The 26,629-nt window shown below is 38.9% G+C and overlaps 1 protein-coding gene across 6 annotated transcripts in view; it reads right to left on the bottom strand.

The window, feature by feature from the left end:
* Positions 1–26,629, bottom strand: part of ANKRD28 (ankyrin repeat domain 28) — a gene marked incomplete at both ends in the record, with an annotated part of 164,050 nt that overhangs the window by 9,054 nt on the left and 128,367 nt on the right. For all 6 annotated transcript variants that reach the window (XM_080715265.1, XM_080715266.1, XM_080715263.1 and 3 more), the window contains 11 exons: positions 2,972–3,191; positions 3,726–3,843; positions 4,112–4,199; positions 7,269–7,470; positions 11,823–11,897; positions 12,197–12,223; positions 13,897–14,008; positions 15,528–15,668; positions 18,110–18,178; positions 22,821–22,884; positions 24,759–24,841. In XM_080715265.1, coding sequence (XP_080571391.1) covers positions 2,972–3,191; positions 3,726–3,843; positions 4,112–4,199; positions 7,269–7,470; positions 11,823–11,897; positions 12,197–12,223; positions 13,897–14,008; positions 15,528–15,668; positions 18,110–18,178; positions 22,821–22,884; positions 24,759–24,841 — 1,199 coding nt within the window. The remainder of the gene's footprint in view (positions 1–2,971; positions 3,192–3,725; positions 3,844–4,111; positions 4,200–7,268; positions 7,471–11,822; positions 11,898–12,196; positions 12,224–13,896; positions 14,009–15,527; positions 15,669–18,109; positions 18,179–22,820; positions 22,885–24,758; positions 24,842–26,629) is intronic.

Raw genomic sequence — 26,629 nt, 5'->3', positions numbered from 1 at the left:
AACAAACAACCCAATCAAGAAATGGGCAACTGAAATGAATAGACATTTCACAAAAGAAGAGAGACAAATGGCCAATAGATACATGAAGAGATGTTCTTCATCACTGGCCATCAGGGAGATGCAAATCAAAACTACGCTGAGATTCCATCTAACCCCAATCAGAGTGGCAAACAAAGAAATCAAACAATTGCTGGCGCGGATGTGGGGAAAGAGGAACTCTTTTACACTGTTGGTGGGAGTGCAAAATAGTTCAGCCACTATGGAGAACAGTATGGAGATTCCTTAGAAAACTGGGAATAGATCCACCATTTGATCCGGCTATACCACTCCTGGGTATCTTTCCAAAGGGGTTGAAATCAGAGAACTATGTTAACATATGCATACCCATGTTCACAGCAGCACAGTTTGTAATAGCCAAAATATGGAACCAACCTAGATCTCCATCAACAGATGAATGGATTGCAAAATTATGGGAAATACACACACAATGGAATTATATTCAGCTATAAAGAAAAACAAAATAATAGCATTTGCAAGAAGATGGAAGGAACTAGAGAACATTGAGATTAGTCAAGCACAGAAAGAGAAGGGACATATGTTTTCTCTAATATGTTCAAGCGAGGGAGTAGTGGTAATACCAGAGGGACTCCAGATGATGGAGGGGAAATCTCAGCAAAGCTTGAATGGAAGGATAGGAGAGGAAGAAACCTGAGGCTGTTCAATGGAAGAGCTACATACGAATATGTGTAATAGCATAAATACAACATGATTAACCTGGACACTCTCTATTGGGGGGGCGGGAAAGGGAGGAAGAAGGGCATGAAGCACAATGTAAATGCACACCAGTCTCAGTATGTTCCACTTATAAAAAAATAAAAATTAAATTAAAAAAGTTGTTAATACAGATAATAAAAATCCAACTAGCCATTAAAATAATTTGTCAACTCTTCCCACTAAAAATAGCAGTCTCAAAAACACTGTTCATGAAAATGTCATTTATATTAAATATGTAAGAGACCTTTTTTTGCAGTACTGGGGATGGAACCCAGGGGCATTCTACCTCCAAGTGACACCCAGTCCTATTTTTTATTCTTTATTTTGAAACAATTTCTGAGTTGCTAAGGGCCTCACAGCTGAGTCTGTCCGCAAACCATGATCTTCCTGTGTCAGTCTCCCAAATGCTGGAATTATAAGTGTGTGCCACCTTGCCTGGCTCAAGAGACCATTTTTTTTTGTGGTACTGAAGGTGGAACCCAGGGCCTTTTTCTACCTCTGGGCTATACTCCTAGATCTATTTTTTATACTTTATTTGGAAACGGGGTCTCATTAAGTTGCTGAGAGCCTCACTAGGTAGCTGAGGCTGGCTTCAAACTTGTGCGATCCTCCTGTCTCAGCCTCCCAAGCGCTGGGTATCAAGTGTGCGCCACCACGCCTGGCCGAGACTTATTTCTAATACATTATCAATAGCTGCCACACATATATGATTGATCAAAGGGTTTGAGAGCCATGTGTGTGTGTGTGGGGGTGGGGGTACTGGGGATGGAACCCAGGGGCATTCTAACTCTGAGCTACACCCTCAGTCCTATTTTTTATTCTTTATTTGGAAACAGGTTCTCACTGAGTTGCAAAGGGCCTCACTAAATAGTAGCTGAGGCTATCCTCAAACCACAATCTTCCTGTCTCAGCCTCCCAAATGCTGGGATTACAAGCATACACCACTATGCTCGGCCCCAATATATTTTTTTAATGTTAGTAGGGATTGAACTCAGAGGTAATCTACTTCTGAGCTATACTCAGCCCTATTATTTATTTTGAAACAGTGTTTTCCTAGGTTGATGAGAGTCTCACTACTTGCTAACACTGACTTTGAACCTGTGATTCTCCTGTCTCAGCTTCCCAAATACTGGGATTATAGGTGTGCCATGCACACACTCAACTGAGAACCACTTTCTGAGTAGAGTGCAGACTACCAAAAGGGGACTTTGGAGTCCTTGGTTATCTTCAGAAATCACTGCCAGGCATGGTGGCGCATAATCCCAGCATTTGGGAGGCAGAACCTGAGGGTTGTGGCTCTGGACAACCCCAGCTACTTAGTCCCTTTGCAACTTAGTGAGACCCTGTTTCAAAATAAAGAATAAAAAATAGGGCTGGGGATGTAGCTTGGAGGTAGAATACCCCTGGGCCTTAAGCACAAACTTTGCTAGGACCAATGTTCATACTATACTTAATGGTTCTAAGTGTTTTCTAAGGGGATAAAAATCCACAGTCTGTACAAGGAAAAAATTACTATCTTAGCATGCTTCACTATGTAAATTATCTTAGTGACAATTTCATAAGTCAAACTCCATTTTAACATTGATACCTTTAGCTTTCTGCTTCTCTGAATGATCTTTTGTGAATCTGTCTATAAAAGGAATTACTGTGACTATAAGCCTCTTGAGAACTAAAAGTAAATTTGTTAAAACCATGAAGCAGAGTTAATCTATGAAAGATTTTAAGATGTGCTAAGACCTTATTACTTCAAAATACAGAACAGACATACTGGTGATGATATAAAGGTCTTTCAGTGTACTCAGGAAACACACACAGATTTCAGTTTAGAAAGTGATGGCTTTCATTGTTTCCCTACCTTGGTCATTTCTTTCCTAATAAGGGCATTTATAAAGTAAAAGAATAGAACCAAAATACAAGCCTACTAAAAGAGACATTGAGGAACTATTAGAAAGATTCAAAATATTGAAAGCCTTAGAAAAACTTAAAAAAAAAAGTTATAGTTTATTTCAAACACCTCTGACAACTACTGTCCTGGCTTTTCAGCATGATAAAGGACAGGAATGAACGGTAACTATATAGTAGATTATTCCTAGGCTTCCTATTAAGCTTACATTTTAAGTATGCCTTATAAAACCAGAATATATTATAGTTAGTACATAATAAGCAGTTAATGCAGGCATTTATCTGTATACTTAACCATTGTAGCAAGCCCAGTGAAGTGCTGTATATCCATGATTGTCTGCTATGGCTGGATTTGCATCCACAGATGCTGCTGATTGCAAAAGGGCTCCGAGAACACCAATGTGTCCACAGGCAGCCGACAAGTGTACAGGTGTCCGACCCCTGCTATCCCGTAGTAAGCACTTAGCACCATGTTGAAGTAATGCATCTACACATTCTTCATGGCCTGTAACTGCCTGAAAAACAATGTGCGTGTAGTCAAATATACTAGTCGCTATATGTCAACTTTCAGCTAACTGAAAAATTTCAAGTCCACACTCCCCATCTATCAATTAAGATTATTTTAACTCAGTATTTTTATTGAAAATTAGCTTAACATTCAGTTAATGTAGCAACTTTCTCAAAGTACAAAGAAGTAGTATGAAAAACAAGACTAGAGATACTTGTAATTAAATGAAAATAGCATTTCAACCGTGAAAAGGTTAAGATAAAATGTGTAAGAAAATAGTTAATAGAAAAAAGCCAAAATACTATTAATTCTACTCAAGGTTTTAGAGATTAATATTTTTCTTATAATATTATTCTTTGTATTATAGTTTACGAATTATAACTGTTCAAAATTAGCATTCAAAACCTTAAGACACTGGAAAAAAACTAATAGTGAAGATTATTTGGTAGAAATTTAAGAAAAATAAACATAGCCTAGCTTGGCTCTCGCTACTATAAGGTCATAAAAGCTTTTGGAAAACAACTGAGCTATTTTGGCTTACCCCTCTATGCAATGCTGTCCTTCCCCACTTATCTTTGGCATCTACATTTGCTCCTTTGTTCAGTAGTGAGTATACACAGTCAGTGTGCCCATTGAGAACAGACAGCATCAGAGGTGTCCTGAGAAGCAACAGGAATATGTTTAGTGCTATCTCTTAAAAGGGCATACCATCTATAACAAGTAAACAATGTGATGGCTTGTTTTCTAAATGTGCTTTTTGTGATATAATTTTAGGCATACTTAAAGCTATTTGATGTTTACTATGACAGACTTAATAAAACAGGAGCCAACCTATAATAAATAGTCAAACATTTTAAAAGTAATTAAAAAATTTAAGTTTAATTAAATTTTAAAGCAATATAATAGTTTTAAATTATTGAAACATACTGTCCATTTCCATCTTGAATATCTACTGCATTCTGTGGTTCTGCATTTCCTATTAATAGCCGTAAGCATTCTGAATGACCATTTGTTGCTGTAAAGTGAAATTTAGAGATTTCAGTAATTACATGTAACAGTAACAGAAAACATCCATCTTAGAGCACATTTAGAATATAACTTTCAAGTTATTTCACTGAATTCAATATTCAAAAAGAAAAACTACACACACAGAGTAGGTTTCTTCTACTGGTTTTTTTTTTTTTTTTTTCGTTATAGCTGAATAGATATGGATTCCTCATGGTAAATAACAGCAGGCAAGCTGCCTAACTAGCACCATCCCTTGACATCAGCCATGCTGACAAAATGCTCCTGTATTTGGCTCTTTAGGTCAGAGAGAGTTTACCTGCTTCTAATCAAGGGATGAAGTGAAGTCAACCACCACAGTCTCCTTCGATAGTGAAAGTTAAGGTGGCCAATGAGATGGTGAGAAACCTAGACGGTCTCTAGGCAACACATTTATTTATTTATTTATTTACTTACTTACTTACTTATTTATTTATTTATTTATTTGGTACTGGGGATTGAGCTCAGAGACATTCTACCTTTGAGCTACACCCCCAGCCCTATTTTTTTTTTAATTTTATTTTGAAACAGTATCTTACTAAGTTGATGAGTTTTACTACTTTCTGAGGCTGTCCTCAAACCTCCAATCCTCTCTGCCTTCCAAGTATTGGAATTCTAAGCATGTACCACCATGCCTGGCCCTGGCAATACTGTTTATCACAATGAAAAGCTCTCCTTTCCTGATTTTGGGTGTGATCCTATAGGAAGCAGCAATCATACTGCAACATAAATGCAAAGGCAACAGAATAACAGAGAAATTGAACTCTGACATCATTGTGTAATCAACTAACCCTGGAACTGTATTTGTCTTTGGATTATTTTATGTGAGAGCTAAACCCCTGCCACTTAAGCTACTTTTAGTTGGGTCTTCTGTTAACGTATAGTGGAAAGAATTCCAAATACTAAATATACAATAAAAGAAAAACGAACCATCAATGTACAGATGGGCAAGTAGAAATACGCCAGAAAGGTAGGCGTGGTGTCATATGCTTGTAATCCCAATACTTGGGAGGTGGAGATAAGAGGATCACAGTTTGAGGCCAGTGTGCGACAACTTAGCGACACACTGTTTCAAAATAAAAAAGTAAAAGGACAGGTGGTGTAGCTCAGTGGTACAGCGCCCCTCAGTTCAATCTCCAGTGCTCTTGTATCCCCAAAATGTCCCCAAAGAAATAGAAGGTTTTCAAAGTAATTTATATCTTCCACAAAATTCAGGTCTTTATTCAGGTATAAAAAGCATGATGTTTAATGAAATACATAATAATGCAGAAAGGAATCTCACTAGTCCTGATGAAAAAGTATGAAAAAACTAGTAAAAGGAAGCTAAGTGTCTAAATCTACAGTATTTTGTGACAACATATTAAATTCTAATAGTTAAGATCTGTGGCTCCAAATTGCTCTTCCCAATCCCTTTCAAGATACATGTTACAATCTGCTAGCAGCTCTCTTAGGTTAGTAATAAATAACAATACCATAATAAGACTCAAAAGAATTACAAATAAAATTCAAGTCATATATGTGAATGTGTTCTTAGGAGCTCTATAAATACAGACTAAAATGAGTAAAGATAGCCTTCTAGGGATAAGAAAAATACTTTGCAAAAAAATATCTTCACTTGTACTAGTCTTGGCCATTCATTCATTCATTCATTTTTGGTGGTACTGGGGGTGGAACCCAGAGGCTTTCTACTTCTGGGCTACACTCCCAGACCTATTTTATACTTTATTTGGAAACAGGGTCTCACTAAGTGGCTGAGAGCCTCACTAAGTAGCTGAGGCTGGCTTTGAACCTGTGTGATCCTCCTGTCTCAGCCTCCCAAGCGCGGGGATTACAAGCATGCGCCACCACGCCCAATATTCTTGGTTATTTAAATATCACCTTACAGTAATTGTATTTTGAGCTATAAATTTGCATTTTCTAGTAATACAAAGCTGTACCAAGTCATTTCGACAACTTGGTTACAAATCCTTGCATTTTTCATTTGTCTGCAACATCATAAAATTACAAGCAAGAGTAGTTTATACATAAAGCAGATAAAGATAGTCTATAAATTTGTTTGGCTTTTTTTTGTGGCACTGGGGATTGATCTCAAGGGCATTCTATCTCTGAATTACACCTCCAGCCCTATTTTATTTATTTTGAAAAAAGGTCTCACTAGGTTGGTAAGAGTCTCACTACTCGCTAAGACTGCCCTCAAGAACTTGTGATCCTCTGGTCTCAGCCTCTCAAGTACTGGGATTATAGGCATGCAATACCATGTTTGGCTCTGGCTAAATGTTTAATGCAGTACACTAGTAAAATATTTCTCAAATGTTAAATGAAAGCACATACCAGTCTAAATGAACTTCTATCCGATAGTAAAAAATACTGTACTGTTTTTTGATAAAGTTTTCCAGAAGTTAAATTATTACATAAACCAATTTCTAAAACAGATATTTTTGTTGTTTTTGTTTTATTTAGTGGTACTGAGGACTGAACCAAGAGGCATTCTACAAGGCTACATTACCACCCTTGTTTTATTTTTTATTTGGAAACAAGGTCTTGCTAAATCCTAAGGTTGGCTTTCAAACTGCGATTCTCCTGTCTCAGCCACCTAAGTACTGGGATTACAAATGTGTGCCACCACACTTAGCGCAGATAATGATTTTTTTCCTTTGTGGTACTGGGAATGGAACCTGGGGGCCTTCTACTTCTGGGCTATACCCCCCCCAGACCTATTTTTAATATTTTATTTGGAAACAGGGTCTCAATAAGTTGCTGAGAGACTCACTAAGCTGCTGAGGCTGGCTGCAAACCTGTGATCCTGTCTCAGCTTCCCAAATGCAGGGATTACAAGTGTGGACCACCAGGCCCAGCCTCAGGTAATGATTTTTAAAAATGATTGCAGTCTTGCTGTTGGTTTGCCCCTGAGAATAAAATTATTTGACCATTTATAAGAAAAACTGTTAAGATAGTGACCTGAATGTTACTCTACACCAGAAACTTGAAAAAGAACATAGGTGGAAAGTGGTAAATATATCAAACATAGTTCTTGGCATACCTGCTGCATGTATAGGTGTTCGCTTCAAAACATAATCTTTTACTAAAATCGAGGCTCCCTGATTAATGAGCACATCTACACATTCGACATGGCCCTTGAATGCTGCAAGATCTAAGGGTGTTCTTCCACTGCTATTTCTCACATCAAGATCTAACAAAGACTGCACCAGTACTTCCAGTGCTTGATGATGACCATGATAAGCCTAGAAATAAAAAAATAAACAAATTTAAAATGAACCTAGGACCTTGCACAAGTTAGAAAAGTATTCTACCACTGAGATGTACCCCAACCCTCCCACCATACACTTTAGGAAATATAAAGTATATAAACGTGCCTTCATATTATTATGTGAGATGATACAAACTTCTGTATTGAAAATTCAGAAAATTAATCATATATGTTTTAAATATACGGATTAGAGAACAGGTACTCTGCCATGATTCCAACTACATACAACAGTAAGATTTGAATATTTGTCAAACTGAAGCCCCTTCTTTTATTTTTTGTGGTACTGGGGATGAAACCCAGGGACATTATACCTCCGCGCTACACCCCCAGTCCTATTTTTCAGTCTTTTTATTTCTTGAAACAGGGTCTGAGTTGTGAAGGGCCTTGCTAAGTAGCTGAGGCTGCCCACGAACTGCATGTCTCAGCCTACCAAATGCTGGGATTACAAGCATGTGCTACCATGCCCAGCTGAAGTTCCTTCTTTATACAGTATAATAAGGGAGTTTTTTAGATAATTAACTTAAAAAACCAACATGTCAGTTGAACATATATTATTTATACTGAACTGGATGCTGAGCAGGACATAAAGCAATAATAAACTTCAAGGGCTATAAGGCCATTTCCTATGGAAAATGTTAGAAAGTACCAGCAAGCCGGTGAATGCTTATAATGGTGGTACATGTTTATAATCCCAGTACTTGGAAGGCTGAGACAGGAAGATCAGGGTTCATGGCCAGTCTCAGCCACTCTGCAATTTAGTGATACCCTGTTCCAAAAATAAAGAATAAAAAATTGGGCTGGGGGTGTAGCTTAGAGGTAGAATGCCCCTGGGTTCAATCCCCAGCAACACACACACACACACACACCCAGAAAGAAAGTACCAGCATGATATAAAGTTTTTCTGGGCCTCAGTAATTTCTTTGATGCTTCTCTGTAAAAAGCTTGACTATCTATATGATTGAGTACCTCAAAGATTAAAGAGCGCACAGAAGTCTACCGTTCTAAGATCACATCCAGTTCCTTTTCATTACTACCAGATCAATGAAATTACGCTACTGAGAGAATGAACTTGAGGAAGCCCACCGACCATGCAGAAGACAGTATATATAGAGAAAATAAGGACAACTAAGAGCCACGATGCTTCGCCACAAAAGCCTTCCCCTCACCATGTCCTTTTGCAGGACTGAGGGAAGGAGCCTGTACATCTAGAACAAGCAAAGTTAGGAATCAAGACCGGTTTATGCCTCAGGCCAAGCGTTTCCACTGCACAAATTTGTCCTGAGTGGGAGAGCTGAGAATGAAAAATTAGTTCAACCAACTTCTGAAAACCTCTTAGAGTTAGATATAAATGCAAAAGTGGTAATATAATCACATTTCAGCGAGCCTAATTAGTATGTTATAAAATCGTTCCCACTTCAGTTTAAAAACACAATCAAGCATATTGATGTTACAGCAGCATTTATTCAGAGAGCCAAGGGATGGAAGTAACCTAAATGTTCATTGATACAACAACGTATAAGCAAAATGTACATATAATGCGATATTGCTCAGGTTTAAAAATATAAAAATTTCGGACACACAATTCAACAGGGATGAACCTGGAAGATAGTACATAAACCTTGAAGACAGTACATAAGACAGACTGGTTTCATTACAATGTAAACATACTTAACACTATTGAACTGTATAATAATAGTTAAGAAGATATATTTTATGTTATACTTTTTTAAATCACCACAAAAAATGGACAGCTCCCACAATGAGTCAGTCACAAAAGGTAAATATGGTGTGACCACACTTAAAATTGTGACTATACTTAAATGGGGCATTTAAATTAGTGAAATCAGCCAGGCGTGGCGGCACATGCTTGGAATCCCAGAATTTTGTTTGCAGCAGACAGCCTCAGCTACTTAGTGAGGACCTTTGCAATTCAGTGAGACCCTGTTTCAAAGTAATAATAAAAAATAGGGCAGGGGGTGTAGTTTGGAGGTCAAATGCCTCTGGGTTCCATCCACAGACCCACAAAAAAAAAAAAAAAAAAAAAATCATAGCCAACAGCTAGAGGGAGAGAAATAAAGGGAGCTACTCTTTAATGAGTATAGTGTTTCAGTTTTGCAAAACAAAAAAGTCCTGGAGATTGGTTGCATTACAATGTAAATATACTTAACACTATTGAACTGCATAATAATAGTTAAGAAGATACAATTTATGTTATACTTAAATTTTTTTTTTTTTTTTGGTGGTACTGGTGTTCCAGGAAACCCTTCTACCTACGGGCTACACTCCCAGACACCTATTTTTTATATTTTTATTTGGAAACAGGGTCTCTTAAGCCAGCTAGGCTGGCTTCGAACCTGCGCGATCCTCCTGTATCTGCCTCCCAAGTGCGGGGATTACAAGAGTGCGCCACCACACCCGGCTTATTATACTTTTTTAAACCATCACAAAAAACTGACAGCCCCCACAAACAAATACTATATGAAATGAGATAGACAGAAGCCGGGCTTGGTGGCGCACGCTTGTAATCCCAGCATTTGGGAGGCTGAGATGGGAGGATCGCGGTTCATGGACAGCCTCAGCTACTTAGTGAGGTCCTCCACAACTTAGTGAGATCCTGTTTCAAAATAAAGAGTAGAAAATAGGGTAGAGGGTGTAGCCCCGAGGTCAAATGCCCCTGGGTTCCATCCCTGAACCCGCCAAAAAAAAAAAAAAAAAAAAAAAAAAAAAGACAGACACAAAGACATAAAGAGACACAAACACACAGACTGATATCCCACTATTCATTGTTAAACTGCAAATTGGGGGACAGATTTGAAAAGGAGCACAAAAATGCTAATTTCTAAGAAATAACATCATTAGTTGGGTGGAGGTACATGCCTATAATCCCAGTACTTGGGAGGCTGATGTCAAAGGATGAGGATGAAAGTTTCATAGCCAACCATAGCAATTTAGTGAGACCTTGTTTCAAAATAAAAAACAAAATAGGGCTGGGGTATAGCTCCTGGGAAGGAAGAAGAAGAAGGAAGAGGAGGAGGTGGAGAAGAAAAACATGATAGTGCTATTATTTTGTTGTAAGAATAATGATGCTGTTAGAATTGCCAAAGCAGCCAGGGCAGCTTCCTAGTCATTTCTTGTTACACATAGTAAAATGGCTATCTCCTCTGCCTTTTCAGACTTACTATTTAAGTCTGATAAAGGTGATACTGCTTCTGAAAACTCAAAGAATAAAGAAGCAGACAACTTGGGCACGTGTTCTTATTTAAACCTCGTAAGAAATACTATGTGGAAAAAGAGGCAGAAAGACAGTGGAAAGTCAGTGTGTTGCAGTATTAGAACATATGCAAAGAGGTTATTAAGAAAAACAACAGTCCTTGTGAAAAGAAACAAATGGATCATTGAATTTAAGTGATCCCCACTAAATTAGGTATAGATACCCTTAAAAACATTTTACTATATTAACAGTCTTATGAACAGCGATTAACAGTGTACTGGCTTCCTGTTTCTCCCTTCACAACCACTGCAACATGCTTTGCTTAAAAAATAAATTATTTCAGTATACAAAGAGTATAGAAATTCTTTCAGTATAGAAAATTGGGTTCTACTTCAAATTTCCAAAGGGACTTTATTCCCATATTTGATTTAAAAGATTACTGGATCTTAACCTCTTAGTGATGGATATTGAAAGGAAAAATTCAGAGGAATCTTAAAGTGGAAAGGACATTATAGATCATGTAGCCAAGTTCTATATCATGAGTAACTTAGGTAGCACTGAACACACAACTAGTTAGCATCCAAGATCACAAAGTAAAAAACATTAGAAATACCATAGAATTTATCTGTGTACAATATGTGCTGATCAAGTCAGAAGTCCTTTCACCAGGGCAGCACATTTGAAAATAAAAGGCCACAGAGTAGGCCTTAAGAGAAGCCCAAGGACCACAGTTTTAAAAAACAAAGCAAAAGCATTAAAAAGAAGATAATGAATTAAAGAACTGTCTGGATTAAAAAAGTTCCCTGAAGCCGAGAGTGGTGGCACACGCTTGTAATCCCAGCATTCAGGAGGCTGAGACTGGAGCATCGCAGTTCGCGGCCAGCCTCAGCTACTTAGTGAGACCCTGTTTCAAAATAAAGAAAAAAATAGGGCTGGGGGTGTAGCTCGGAGGTTGAATGCCCTTGGGTTTTATCCTCAGACCCGTTTTTTAAAAAAAGTTCCTTGAAAAGTTTTAACTGCATGGTAACTACGATGCATACAAAAGCTCAGGGTACTAATAGATACTGGGTGCTTTACTAAACCTGCCATCAGTTGGCTGGGAAGGCAGTACTCACAGCCAAGTGTAAAGGGCTTATTGTTGCTCTGTTATCCGAATCACTCAGCATGTCTGTCCCCGAGGTTTCCATTAACTGAAAAAGAGGCATTCATTATGAAGAGTCCAGAAATTATGCGTTTACATATAACAGTTATTCCTCTCATCCCCCAACTCAAGTCCATTTCAAAGTATAATGAATAAATGAGTAATTCAGCAAATTTATAAAAGAGGATCATCAAAAACCATAGTAGGGACCACAGACTAAGTGCTTTCTCCCTTTACATACATACTATCTGTCACTATCTTTGTTCTCAGGGACATCTTCAGCTTCACTTCAAATGAGTAGAAAAATAAATACAATATTTAAAATGATAGAAGGAAACGAATACTTACAACATCTAAAGGAGTTTCACTTGCAATCTGAAAGAAAGGTTAAAAACAAAAACATTTAGAAAGTTTATATCACATATATTGTCTCTGCTTGCACAGGGCATTGTCAACTTCTGCTCTAAACCCATGTTTCTTTTGCCTCTTAAAAATCTTTTAAATAAGCAATTATACAATTAATAGACTACAAACCTATAAGCATAATTTCATAAGCTATGAAGTTTTGCTTTGAAGATTCATAAGCTAAGAAAATGTTATTTTTGTAGCAGTAGTCCAAATGTAACACGAAGTGTTTATCTTTTTTCTTTTTTTCCTACTTTCCTTGAATTTTATCACCTCTTGAAGGTAAAAAAAAGCTTAATGTAATTTATAGTGTTAAATCTAAACTGAGCGCGGTGGCACATGCCTGTAATCCCACTACTTGGGAGGCTGAGACAGGAGGATTGCAGGTTTGAGGCCAGGTTCAACCACTTAGTAGTACCTTGTTTCAAAATAAAAAATAAGCCGGGCGTGGTGGCGCACGCTTGTAATCCCCGCGCTTGGGAGGCAGAGAGAGGAGGATCGGGCAGGTTCGAAGCCAGCTGCGCATGCTGGCTTAGGAGACCCTGTTTCCAAATAAAAATGTAAAAATAGGTCTGGGAGTATAGCCTGGAGGTAGAAGGGCTTCCAGGAACCCAAGTACCACCACCACCACCAAAAAAAAAAAAAAAAAAAAAAAAAAGAAGGGCTGGGGGCTCAGGGATAGAATACTCTTGGGTTCAAAAAGAACTTTAACCTGAAGAATCTGTTATATAGTAGTATATTTTAACTTGTCCTTTACTTTTTTTCTGGTTTGGAAAAATGGAGTGAATGGTTCAGAAAGTAGTTGAAATAAAAACTTCTTTTGCAGAGTAGCCTTTTTCGGTGGTACTATGAAATAAAAGAACTTTTTAGAATTCCTTAAGTGTATGGGGAAATCCCTCTCCCACAAGTATTTCTGTTTCTTACATGGTTATGGTTTTTTAGAAACTTATGGGAAGCCAAGTGTGGTGGTGCACACTTGTAATCCTAGTACTTGGGAGGCTGAGACAGGAGGATCACAGGTTCCCAGCCAGCCTCAGTTACTTAGTGAGACCCTGTTTTAAAATAAGAATAAGAAATAGAGCTGGGGGTGTAGTTTGGAGGTAGAATGCCCATAGGTTCAATCTCTAGTACTGCCAAAAGAGAGAGAGAGAGAGAGAGAGAGAGAGAGAGAGAGAGAGAGAGAGAGAGAGAGAGAGAGAGAGAAGAAAAGAAAAAAGAAACTTATGGGACACATTTACATAAAGAGACAGAAGAAGTCAATGTGATAGACACACATGTGGGGCAACAGTAGTCCCAGGATTTAGGTAGCCCTTTCCAGAGATGTTATTTTTCAGATGGAAATCCTGCTATGCTGCCAGGCTGAACCTGAATTCCCAGGCTCAAGTGACCCTCCTGCTTCAGGCTCCCAAGTAGCTGGGACTTTTTTTTTTTATCACTGTGCCTGGACACTCACTAGAGATTTAATTTTATTCTTTTTCTTGCTTTTTGAAAAGAAAATGAGTATCAATTTAAGAGAGATATAAATTCTGATAATGTCAAAAAGGAAAATAAAATTTGTTTATTGAACCATTTATTCTCATCTTCACTGTATTACTAGACCATAAACTCACATTAGTCCTTTTGTAAGAATTCAGGAACCTTACCAGCTGAAGACACAGACGATGACCATAAGCAGCAGAATAATGAACTGCATTGTATCCTTGCTTATCCCGGATCCCTGGATTTGCATCATTTCTTAATAAGTATTCCAGGCACCTATATACAGTAACAACATACTGAAAATTCTAAATCCTGCATTTTAACCAATGATAAAAAGAGACAAATTAAAAATGGACAATATTTCTTATACTTGATTAATGCAAAAATTACATGTACATCTACCTTTACTATAAAAATTTGTCATTTAAATGACACTGAATGAAGTATAAAAACGCCAATGAAATAGAAACTTTTTCCTTCAAAGTGGATAGCTCCAAAGTCTATCAGAAGGTTTAATATACCTGAAGGTTATTCTTAAAATAGCCACTATTCATGGCATCACCTACTCCACTCAAACAATGACAGAATTAAACTTTTAGTGGTAGTAAGCATACAATATTGGTAATATTATTGCCTATCTAGAACAAAGAGTGAGTATTAATTTCTCAATCAGTAGGCTCAAGAAAGGATGTAAACAAAATTAAAAAACTCCACAAGAATCCAAGATCAGAATTCAAATGATTTAAAAATTAGAGAACTGAGAGGTATAAAAAAAAAGTATGAAAGAAATGACAAAGGCCTTCTCATGAGAGATACTTCATTTCAGTGCTATTAAAATGAGAAAAGTAATTTTAAAAGGCACTGTAAGTTTCATAATTTCTTATAATTTTACTTATTTTTTGTGGTGCTGGGGATTAAACCTAGGGCCTTATGCATATAGTCAAGCACTCTACCATTTAGCTACAACCTGAGACCATAATTTGCTGTAATTCTAATAAATACTGTTACTTTAGCCAAAAGAAACTAGATTTCAAATTAAAAGATCATATACATAACTGGGTTTGATAACGGAATATTACTTATAGTTTATGTATCACTCATTTTTTCCTTATTCACTGGCCAACTAAATTTACTTATTGTCATTTTTTTTTTTTTTTTTTTTGCGGGTCTGGGGATGGAACCCAGGGGCATTGTACCTCCAAGCTACACTCCAGCCCTATTTTTTAGTCCTTTTTATGTTTGAAACAGGGTCTCACTGAGTTGTGATGGGCGTAACTAAGTAGCTGAGGCTGTCCATGAACTCCGATCCTCTGATCTCCGCCTCCCAAATGCTGGGATTATAAGCATGCGCCACCACATCCAGCCTAGTCACTACCTTTTTGGATGCCAATTTTTAAGACTTTCTTGCACACTGGAAGTTTCTACCTCTGAAGGAAGCTTGTACTCTAATCTCTACATTGACACTAACTATTCTTCCTTTCTTCTTTTCACATGGGGGGAAAAATGGAACTGATATTAAGGTATTCTTTTGGCAGGGTAGACAGGAAGGGGCCTTTACATTTCTTTCACCAGACCAGTCAGTAGACAAGTTGCTAGGTAATAGACAAGGTAGTAATAACTATGACTTAGGAATAATTATGAATAAACTTAATTTTCAAACAAAAAACTCAGGAAAAGGTAACTGGTAACAAAAGAATAAAAAAAAAAATAGAAATTTGCAATATAAACAGCCCTCCACACGAAGATGCCAGTTTACAAAAATAAGAATCCCCACACTCAGCCACATGGTACTCACTTGCCGTCTGTGTCTGATGTAGCTGCATAGTGCAGTGGTGTGCAGCCTCTTTCATCAAGGTCATTCACACTTGCTCCCGATCCCACAAGAGCAAACAGGCACTGGTAATTGCAGTTGGCAGCAGCATAGTGAAGTGGAGATCTTTTGTGTCCATTAATGAAAGATAAAAACCAGGGCATACACTAGCAAACAAGAGCACAGCTGACTCTCACTTCACCAGTTACAAACATTATGTTCACAGTGGGCCTTCCATTGACTTCTACCATATACTAAGTCTTCTGGAAGACTGGACATAAAAGTGCAAGGAGACAGTAAGGAGGTAAAGAACCTATTGGTACATGAAATAAAACTGAAAAAACAGTTAAATTATTTACTGATCCCCTAACAGGTGCAATCCAGTTCCTTGAGTGAATTACAATTTTCACATTCTGCTCAGAAACTTAACTTCCATTTAATACAACTTCCCCTCTACTACTAAAATGCCTCACAGTACAGAGGTAGTAGTCTCTGCTCAAGTTTCAGCAGAAGAGTAAAGGGCAAGAAAAAAAAAAATACAGTAGCATTAAGAAGAATGTTCTAAGCCGGACATGGTGGTACACTTGTAATCCCAGCATTTGGGAGGCTGAGACAGGAGAATCATGGTTCTAGGCCAGCATCAACTACTTTAGCAACTCAGTGAGACCTTGTTTCAAAATAAAAAAAATAAAAAATAGGGCTGGGGGTATAACTCAGAGGTAGAATGCCTCTGGGTTCCATTCCCAGTACTGCAAGAAAAAAAAAAAAGTTGTATCAACTGCATGTTGGATGTGTATAGTTTTGAAAAGCATTCACTATTCAGAAGACCCACAATGCTGTTTTAATTTCTAAAGATGAATATTTGAGGTTAATTTCTTTCTGGTTACTGAGTGAAACAAAGTGTTACTAAACTTAGATAAAGTAACTGTCTTGGGATTGCAAAACTGATGATTCCATTATTTGGTTAAAAAATCAAAACCAAAAAAAAAAAAAAAAAAAAAAAACCCTTCAAAAGACTGTCAATTTAATTCAGTCTACATAGTATGATTTTTTTTTTTACAAATATATTTAGTAAAATTATAGCAAAACATTTTTTTGCCTTATTGGATAATCTTATAGGTATTTTTAAAAAATGCAATTAACTCAGAAAATGCTTCAGAAGCCCCCTTTCCTATTTGTGGTCTAGAATGCCCAAATTGCTACAAATTAATATAAACTAGATTAATATATATAAAGCAAATTAGCTATAAAAATACTGCACTCCAAAGCCAAATAAAGTGATTTTGATCTTGTGGGTCCTTGGTTCTTTATATTAGTAGGTTATGAGATCAGTCTGTTGAGTCAAATAGTTTTTTTTTTCTATTCCTTTGTGATTTCCTACCATAAATAATTATTTTTTACTTCTCTTTTGCACTCTTCCAGTCACATGCACTGATGTTTACACATTTCCTTCTGACACACATCCTTCCCTATCACATACTTTGATAGGTATAACTGTCAAGACTGCTGAAACATGATCTAGCTTATATTGCTCCTCCCTTTTTAAAACAAATCTAAGCCACCTGATTCTTTTTTGTATGGTCCTAATGCACTGTGTGCCTGTCTATTCCTACTGTGAGTAGGAATAGATGATACAGCTTAAAATATTACTGCACAAATGCCAGGAACAGTGAGGGAGAATACTGGCTAAATGACCAGAAGAAGGCCTGTCATTTCATGGCTGCTTTCCCACAGAATATACTCAGTGGGATAGGTGCTGCTGGGGATGGAACCCAGGGGCATTCTACCTCTGATCTACACACCCAGCCCTTTTTTATTTTTATTTTGAAACAGGGTCTTGCTAGGTTGATGAGAGTCTTACTACTTGTTGAAGCTGTCCTCAAACCTATGATCTTCCTGTCTCAGTGTCCCAAGTACTGGGATTACAAGTGTGCGCCATCACATCTGGCTGATATGTGAAATTACATATTAAGAAAAATCACACACAATATTTCTAACCTGTTCCTGCTTTAATAGTGCTCTGTAATCAGATATGGAATGAAGAGTGTTTCACAAAGAAATAACTTAAGGAAAGAACAATGTTACTGCATTCTATGCACTTTTGAGTTTCTTTAAGGAACAGAGGTACCAGGAAGTTTTAAATTTCCACGGCCAGCCACGTGTGATGGCACATGCCTGTAATCCTAGCACTTGGGATTGCAGGCTCACAGCCAGCCTGGAAATAAAAGTAGGGCTGGAGTATAGCTCAGAGGCAGAATGCTCTTGAGGAGTTCAATCCCCAGTACTAAACACACACACACCAAACAAAAACAAAAACAACTGCAGGGTTACTTATACGGCTACAAGCTGTAACTTGTAGCTTAGGGCTGTGGGAAGGAACTAAGTGGAAGAAGACTGTGTGAAAATAAATATTTAGAAGCTACTGATTTCAGCCAGGTCTGTCATGAATCATGATCACAATACAGAACATGCTAAATTGTTTAATTTTCAAAAGCCAGTTAAAAGGTCAAGCAAATCACTAATTAAAGTCAATATGGTTAGATAAAAAAAATTCTATCATACCCTACCTCCCAAATTTGTCCTTTTTGTTGAAGTCTGCACCAGTATTCAGTAGAAGGTTTAGGCATTCCAGATTCCTATTCAGGGAAAAGAGTTAGAAAACTTAATTGTCAGTGACTTTATAATTAAATAGAAATAAAAATATGTTTTTAAATGAGGGTGAATGTGAATAAATGGCACGTTTTAAATTTTTTAAATAAAATATTGCCAGGTATGATGGCACAGGCTTGTAATCCCAGTACTTAGTGTTAGGTTCTAAGCCCCCAAGGGGCAGGGGCGGGGCTGGAAGCCAGGAGGCAGAAGACCCGCCTCCTTACCTTGCTGAGCTCTAGGACTCCCAACCGGGGTGGGGGAGGGAGCTGCTCCGGAATAGTGGGCTGAACTAATAAAGACTTATGGCACCTGGACCAACGGTTTTCACGTGGGTGCAGTGGGACTTACTGGCTGAGACACGAGGATCGCAAGCTTGAGGCCACCTCAGCAACTTAATGAGACCCTATCTCCAAAAAAACACAACAACCCCCCCCCCCCACCAGCTGGCGGGTGTAGCTTAAAGGTAGAATGCCTCCAGGTTCAGCCTCTGGAACCAACAAAATAAGGGTAAAATATTAAAATTCATATTATCAGCCGGGCGTGGTGGCGCACACTTGTAATCCCTGCACTTGGGAGGCAGAGAGAGGAGGATCGCGCAGGTTCGAAGCCAGCCCCGCGCTGGCTTAGGAGACCCTGTTTCCAAATAAAAATGTAAAAATAGGTCTGGGAGAGTAGCCCGGAGGTAGGGAGGTAGAAGGGCTTCCAGGAACCCCAGTACCACCACCAAAAAAAAAAAAAAAAAAAAAAAATCATAATCATATTATCTAGAACTTAAAGTCATATACATGCATATACATATGTGTGTGTATGTGTGTATATAGTGCTCAGTGGCAGTAAATAACAAAGCATTTCACTTTTTTAAAGAAAAGAGTACATTTGTAAAAGATCCTAAAAAAAATTTTAGGAATCAATATGCCTTCAATTAGTTTAAATTCAAACTGTGTGTGTGTGTGTGTGTGTGTGTGTGTGTGTGTGTGTGTGTGTAGTGAGGATTGAATCCAGGCTGTTCTACCTCCAAGGTACATCTCCAGACCCCCCAACCCCCCATTTAAAAAGTGCTAGGGGGTGAACCTGTAAGGTTGGGGCAGGGCCGGAAGCTAGGAGGCGGAGCTCTGCGATTTCGGAGGGGACCAGGCCTCCCGGTCGGTCCGGAAGAGCAGAGAGTGCAGAGGGGAGCCCGAGAGGGGCACTCTCCCCCGCCAGCCTCCGCGGCCACGCGGGGGCTGGAGGCCGATCCCCCACGAATAAAGATATCCATAAGACTTATTATGGATCTCGGCGTGTCTCTATGCTGCTGGGGGACACACCGCGCCTCATTTAATCTTACAGAACCCATGGGGCATTCTGCCTCCAAGCAACACCCTCCGTCCTATTTTTTATTCTTTTTTTTTTTTTAATTTTGCTTTATTTTTTGGGTGGTACTGGGGATGGAACCCTTCTACTTCTGGGCTACACTCCCAGACCTATTTTTATATTTTTATTTGGAAACAGGGTCTCTTAAGCCGGCGAGGCTGGGATCCTCCTGTCTCCACCTCCCAAGCGGGGATTACAAGTGTGTGCCCTACGCCCTACGCCCTACGCCCTGCTTATTCTTTATTTTGAAAAAGGCTCTCACTGAATTTCAAAGGGCCTCACTGGCTAAGTAGCTGAGGCTATCTGTGAACCGTGATCCTCTTGACTCAGCCTCCCAAATGCTGGGATTACAAGTATGTGCCACCATGTCTGGCTTTCCCCAGCTCTTTTTTTTTTTTTTTTTGGAAACAAGGTCTCCTTAAATTGCCAAAGGTCTTGCTAAGCTGTTATCATGCTAATTCAAGTGGTTTTTTTAAAAAATACTAAACTAAAACAGATTACAGAGACAAAAAACAAAAACAAAACAAAATAACTCCTTAAACAGAGATGAGTGCATGCCTGTAATCCCAGTACTTCAGGACAGTCTTGGCAATTTAGTGAGATCTTGATTCAAAATAAAAAACAAAAGGGCTAGGGGTGCAGCTCTATAGCTCTGAGGCAGAACACCACTGGGTTCAATTCTAGTACCACGAACAAAAGGACAGCATCTGCTCCTGTGACTATTTACTTAGAACCTTAGTTAAGGTTATAGGAGAGTATATTACATGTATGGTATTCCTGTAACATAATGCTAATAAACCTGAACATCAACTCAGTACATTACAATGAAAGCTGTGACTGCCAAGTGATCAGACAAGTCTGCTGCTCTCCTTTGGCAAATTTCACAGAAATTAGATTTTAATTGGAACATTCATTAGAGACCTCAGAAGAACAGGAGTCAGTTGTATGCTTGTAACTCATCTATGTAATTTAGACTAGCCTGCTGGCAAGCTTGGTTCAACATTACTTGTTTTCAGAAGTTAATGTAAAATTTTAAGAAATTATGACTGAAAATAAAACTCCTAAAATGTTTTTTTGATTTGCCTAGCCTGCATGAGGCCCTGGGTTCAATTCCCAGGATGCCCCCACCCCCGAAAAAAAAAAAAAAACAACTTTTGAAAAACATGAATTAAATGGTTTATCACATATATTATCAGAAGCACGCTTTCAGAGACTAAGAGTTGTAGTTGAAATTGGTCATTCATTAGAACTAACTGCCTGGTTTCCCCTAGTAGAGCTATTTAAAAATTAGTCCAGCCCTGGAATGTCTGGAGGCCTGGGCAGGGGCCGTGTGGGGCACGCCAGCTCCCCCGGAAGGCCCTGGGTCCTGGGTGGGGGTTGTGTGGGACATGGTGCCCCCCCGGAAGGTCCTGAGGCCCTGGCCAGAAGGTCCGGTGCCCCGGGCTGGGGGTGGGCAGCCTGGCCTACCCCAGGGAAGGCATGGGGCCGGGCAGAAGGCCGAGCCTGAGTTCCGGGAGGCCTGGTAACAAACAGGAGGCCAGCCACGGGTACAGAGGAACCCAGTACTGCTGTGCTACGCCAGGCCGTGGTGCGCTTAGAACAGCAGATTCTGCTTTGTGCGGTGAGGCTGTTGGACTCCGCTCTTGGAAGGGAGGAAAGAAAAAAATTCATTGCTACCAAGTGCCTGATCCCACAACCTCCTCAAACCACACATACTGTCTTATTTAAAAAAAAAAAAAAAAAAAAAGAAAGAAAAAGAAAAAGAAAAGAAAAATATTGGAGAGGGGTCAAGATGGCTATGGTGGCAGCCAGGATACTGGAGATGCAGATAAAACATATCCAACTGAACTGGAACTTTTGGAAAAATTCCCCACGAAGGAGGACTGCTTCTTCTCTATATCCTTAAGAATCCTGGACATCACCTGTAAGGAGAGAGTCTAGTGGAGACCTAGGAGGAAGGTGGTGTTGGCAGTGGTTGCTGCGATGGCGGTGGAGGCTTGTATTTGGGAGAGGCAGAAATCTGATCCTACCAACCTTATCTTCTGGAGAAATTACCCCAAAGGTCGAATGCTACCGTCGCGCATGCTTAGGAACACTGGACAACATGCAGTGTGAAAAAAGAGCTTGGGAAAGGTTTGGAATGGTGGAGGCAGTGGCAATGGCAGTGGCCAGTACTCAGGGGAGGCAGAGATCTGATGCAATACACCTGGAACTTTTAAAGAAATAACCCCAGAGGCAGAATGCTACCACCACGCACCCTTGGGAACGTGGGACAACCTGCTGGGTGAAGATGGTGCTTGGATGGAGCCTGCCGAGGGGTGAGGCCGGTGACCGGGACAGCAACGCTGGGATTGGAGCCCGCCGTGAGGCAAGGCCGGTGCTGGGGCCTCCGAGGCCAGGATAGGAGCCTACCGAGGGGTTAGGTTAGTGCCAGGGCCAGTGAGGCTGGGATCAGAGTCTTCCAGGTAGCCAGGCCACTACTGGGGCCGTCAAGAGTGGGATTGAACTTGCAATGTGGCATGCACAGAGAAATATCACAGAACATAAAAACCAGATGCTTCCCCTAATTAGCAAAAACTAGGAGGAAAGGGGTAAAAGGGGTAACAGGAGGAGGTCGAGTTGTAGAAAGGGCCCTATAGAGAAGCAATTAAGATGACCAATCAGAGGGGATGAGATGGGGAAGGATGGAACCTCTTTAAAACTCAGGAGGTATGTAAACAAATGTATCAAAGATAATCACCAATCAAGCATGAGATTGAGGGAGGGGGAGGGAATGGGATGGGGATTGGATGAGGGCTAATTGGATGATGTGTGCTTGAACATCCTCAAGTCTTGTATTCCAGTGTGATGTATGATTACAATGCACCAATAAAAATTAAATAAATTAATTAAAAAAATAGAAATTAGTCCAATTTCAATTTTTTTCTCTTCCTAGTAGAGGCATGATATAAACAAACCATCAACATTTCTCCCCTTAAGATATTTTAAAATACCTATTTAAAGAGTATTCATATTAATTCAGAACATTTCTAATTTCTTCTTTTTTTGTGGTGCTGGGGATTGAACCCAGGGGCATTCTACCTCTGAGCCACACCCCCCATCCCTATTTTTTATTTTGAAATAGGGTCTCACTGAATTGCAGAGGACCTCACTAAGTAGCTGAGGCTGTCCGACTCCCCTGAAGTGTCTTCTTTCCTTTCTTAGAAGAACACACTCTAACACTGATAAAATTCCAGCCCCCCCCACCAAGAAATAAAAATAGTATTCTCATACCCTCCAGCTGCAGCTGCATGTAGACAGGTCCTGCCAAAATCATCTGGGGTATCTATATCAAATCCTGTAAGAATGAATATGTCTTATCTATTATATAATATTACAGATGTATTACTTTGCATTAAAGAATAACATCCTTTCCTTCAATCCCAAACAAAATGATGAGTTCTGAATAGGTACAGGTAAATGGGTTGGCAGTTTTAGAGCGAGTGCTAGTGTGCTCTTTTAAAAGGCTATCCTGGCATGGCAACACACACCTTTTGCCCCATAATCCAAGTTGCTTGGGAGGCTGAGGCAGGAGGATTGCTTAAACCCAGAAGTTCAAGATTAGCCTGGGCAATCCAGCAAGATCTTATCTCAAACAATCCTCATAGTTTTAAAAGTCCACAGGATACAAGAGAGTACTATTCAGTGATAAAAAGACCTAACATGGATACAAAGATGACCCTTAAGAACATTAGGCTAAAGAAGTGAGGCACAAAAGAATGCAAGATGGGCGCTTGCATCACAATGAACTATGCAGAATAGGAAAATTTATAGAGATAGAAGATTAGTACTTGCTTAGGGCTTGGAAAGAGAAAAAACTGGAGGTTCATTTCTAATGGTGTTTCTTCTATGGAGACTGTAGAGTTCACACACTACCACAAACAAAATTAAAACTGTATGCTTTAAATGAGTGAACTGTATAGTTTGAGAATTATATCTCAATAAAGCTGTTTTTTTAAAAACATGGTGCTTTATTATCTGTATATTAGTACTAACACTTTTAAGAGCTACTACTACTTAGTATTTTGGTATTATTATATACTTAATAATTCAAAACATTTAGTAAGGATCACAGTAGGGTGGAAATATTTATAAAAGTCTATTAATCCTATCTTGTTTCAAACAAACTATGATTGTAGCAGTTAAACTACTAATTAGGTATTACATATATAATTTCACAAACTTAAAAGATATTGTAGGATGGTTCTCAGCTCTTAAAATAGAAACCAAGACCAGTAAGATATGTAAAAAAAGCTATTTTGCTTCCACATATACAGGGACAAGCAAGAAGACTTTGCATTAAAGAAAACATCCTCTCCTTCAATCCCAAACAAAATGATGAGTTCTGAATAGGTACAGGTAGGTGGATTGGCAGTTCTAGAGCAAGTGCTAGTGTGCTGTAGAGTTCACACACTACCACAAACATAATTAAAATTAAACTGTTTACTTCAAATGAGTGAACTGTATAGTTGGAGAATTATATCTCAATAAAGCTGGTTTTTTAAAAACATGGTGCTATCCTATCCTATCCTCTAGAAATACTCCAAACTATGATTGTAGCACTTAAACTACTAATTAGGTATTACATATATAATTTCACAAATTTAGAAGATATTGTAGGATGGTTCTCAGCTCTTAAAATAGAAACCAAGACCAGTAAGATATGTAAAAAAAGCTATATCCTCTAGAAATACTCCACATCCCACTCCTCAACTAACAAGGGGAGGAAATAACTAGAAAAATAAAACATTTCCTAGAGCCGATCAAAAAACCTCTTCTTAAAATTAGAGAGTCCCAGTCATACTTGGTAGTGAACACCTGTAATCCCAGTACTCAGGAGGCTGGACAGAAGGTCTGCAAATTTTGAGCCCAGCCTCAGCAATTTAGTGAGATCCTATTTAAAAAATAAATAAATAAATAAAAAGGGATATAGGTGTAGCTTGGAGGTAGAATAATCTTGGGTTTAATTCCCAATTTAAGAAGAAGAAAAAAGTCCAATATCTTCTAAGGGGTGGGTGTTAATGAATGATACATATTTGAATTCATTATACATAACTTCAAAAAAAACCCACGATGTCACAATCTCTTGGGGAGGAGAGAAACAAAGAAACAAACCAAACCAAAACAAATAAAAACCAAAAGTGAGAATAGGCCTGTGAAAATTCCACTTACCCGAAGAAAGAAGTTTCCTGCAGCAATCTGAAAAACCACTTAAGGCTGCCAAATGGAGGGGGAACATTCCATGTATGCCACGCCTGAAGTTAAAAAGACAGTGCCTTCATTACAACACAAGAAAAGATATAATCATAGCTGGGTATGGTGCCACTTGCCCATAATCCCAGTACTTGGTACTTGGGAGACTGAGATAGGAGGATTGCAGGTTTGAGGACAGCCTCAGCAACTTAAGAGAGATACTGTTTGGGGGGGGGAAATACAATCATTTATTTAAATAAATTATGAAGAGATTGGGAGGCTTAGATGGATTTGGCAATTTACAAAAAGTACATATCTCCACCATGTGTGGTGGTGTACATTTGTAATCCCAGTACTTGGAAGGCTGAGACAAGAAGATTGCAGGTTCGAGGACAGCCTCAACAAGTAATGAAACTCTCATCAACCCAGGAGACCCTGTTTCAAAACAAACAAACAAGCCGGGCGTGGTGGCACACGCTTGTAATCCCCGCGCTTGGGAGGTGGAGACAGGAGGATCGCGCAGGTTCGAAGCCAGCCGCGCTGGCGTAAGAGACCCTGTTTCAAAAATATAAAAATAGGTCTGGGAGTGTAGCCCGGAGGTAGAAGGGCTTCCAGGAACCCCAGTACCACCAAAAAACAAACAAACAAACAAACAAGAACCATGTTTCAAAATTAAAAACAAAAAAGGCAGGCTGGGTGTGGTGGCGCACATTTGTAATCCCTGCACTTGAGAGGCGGAGACAGGAGGATCGCGCTGGCTTAAGAGACCGTTTCCAAATTAAAAAAAATATATATAAAAATGGGGTCTGGGAGTGTAGCCCGGAGGTAGAAGGGTTTCCAGGAACCCAAGTACCACTAAAAAAAAAAAAAAAAAAAAAAAAGCTAGGGATAGACCTCAGTGGTAGAACAGTCATGGGTTTATTCACTCCTCAGCACTATAGAAAAAAAAAAAAAAAAAATCCCACTAAGCCAAAATGTTCAAGAACGTTCATCATAGTAGTTCTGTAAAAGTGAAAAAAGGAAAGCAACTTATATTTGTAAATAAGAAAGATAAAATCTAAAATAAATTACCTAAAATAAATAAACTAGAGCTACTTGCAGAGCTGATACACAGGAATAATAAACCAATTTAAGTAGAGTGCTTATTTTTGCTAAGCGTATGCAAGAAAATCTTCCAGGTGTGGAGGCACATGCTTGTAATCCCAGTACCAGGGAGGCTGAGACAGGAAGATTGCAGGCAGACTCAGGTAGTGAGGATACTCTGCAACTTAGTGAGACCCTATTACAAAATAAAGAATAAAAATAGGGCTAGGAGTGTAGCTTGGAGGTAGAATGCCCTTGGGTTCCATTCCCAGTGCCACACACACCAAAAAAAGGGGCAGCATTTGGTGTACACACCATTATTTCTTTTGTCTTTTCAGTACTTTTAGATGAAAAATAAACATAGCACAAGTTAGAACTCTGATGAAAGTGCATGTTACTCATGCCTGAAAAAGAAGTAAGGTAGCTGGGTGGGGTGGTGCACATCTGTAATCTCCGTACTTGTGAGGCTGAGATGGGAGGATCCCAGGTTTGAGGATAGCATTAGCAACATAGTGAGGCCCTCTGCAACTTAGTAGACCTGTTTCAAAATAAAAAATAAAATAGAGCTGGGGGTACAGCTCAGAGGTGCCCCTAGTTTCAATTCCCAGAACCATCCCCTCCTACAAAAACACATGAGGTAAGATATGTAAAAAATGTTATATATATTGTGGCTTACCAAATAAAGCAGTGCTTAAATAATTTAACTTTCTACGTTGTCAGTACAAAAAAATAAGGAAAAAGTTCAATTATATAATGCTGAAGACAAA

Source organism: Muscardinus avellanarius (genome assembly GCF_963383645.1).
Source record: "Muscardinus avellanarius genome assembly, chromosome: 18".
In the NCBI taxonomy this organism is placed as follows: domain Eukaryota; kingdom Metazoa; phylum Chordata; class Mammalia; order Rodentia; family Gliridae; genus Muscardinus; species Muscardinus avellanarius.
The sequence above is the reverse complement of the archived record's forward strand: the minus strand, read 5'-3'. Positions and strand labels throughout refer to the sequence as shown.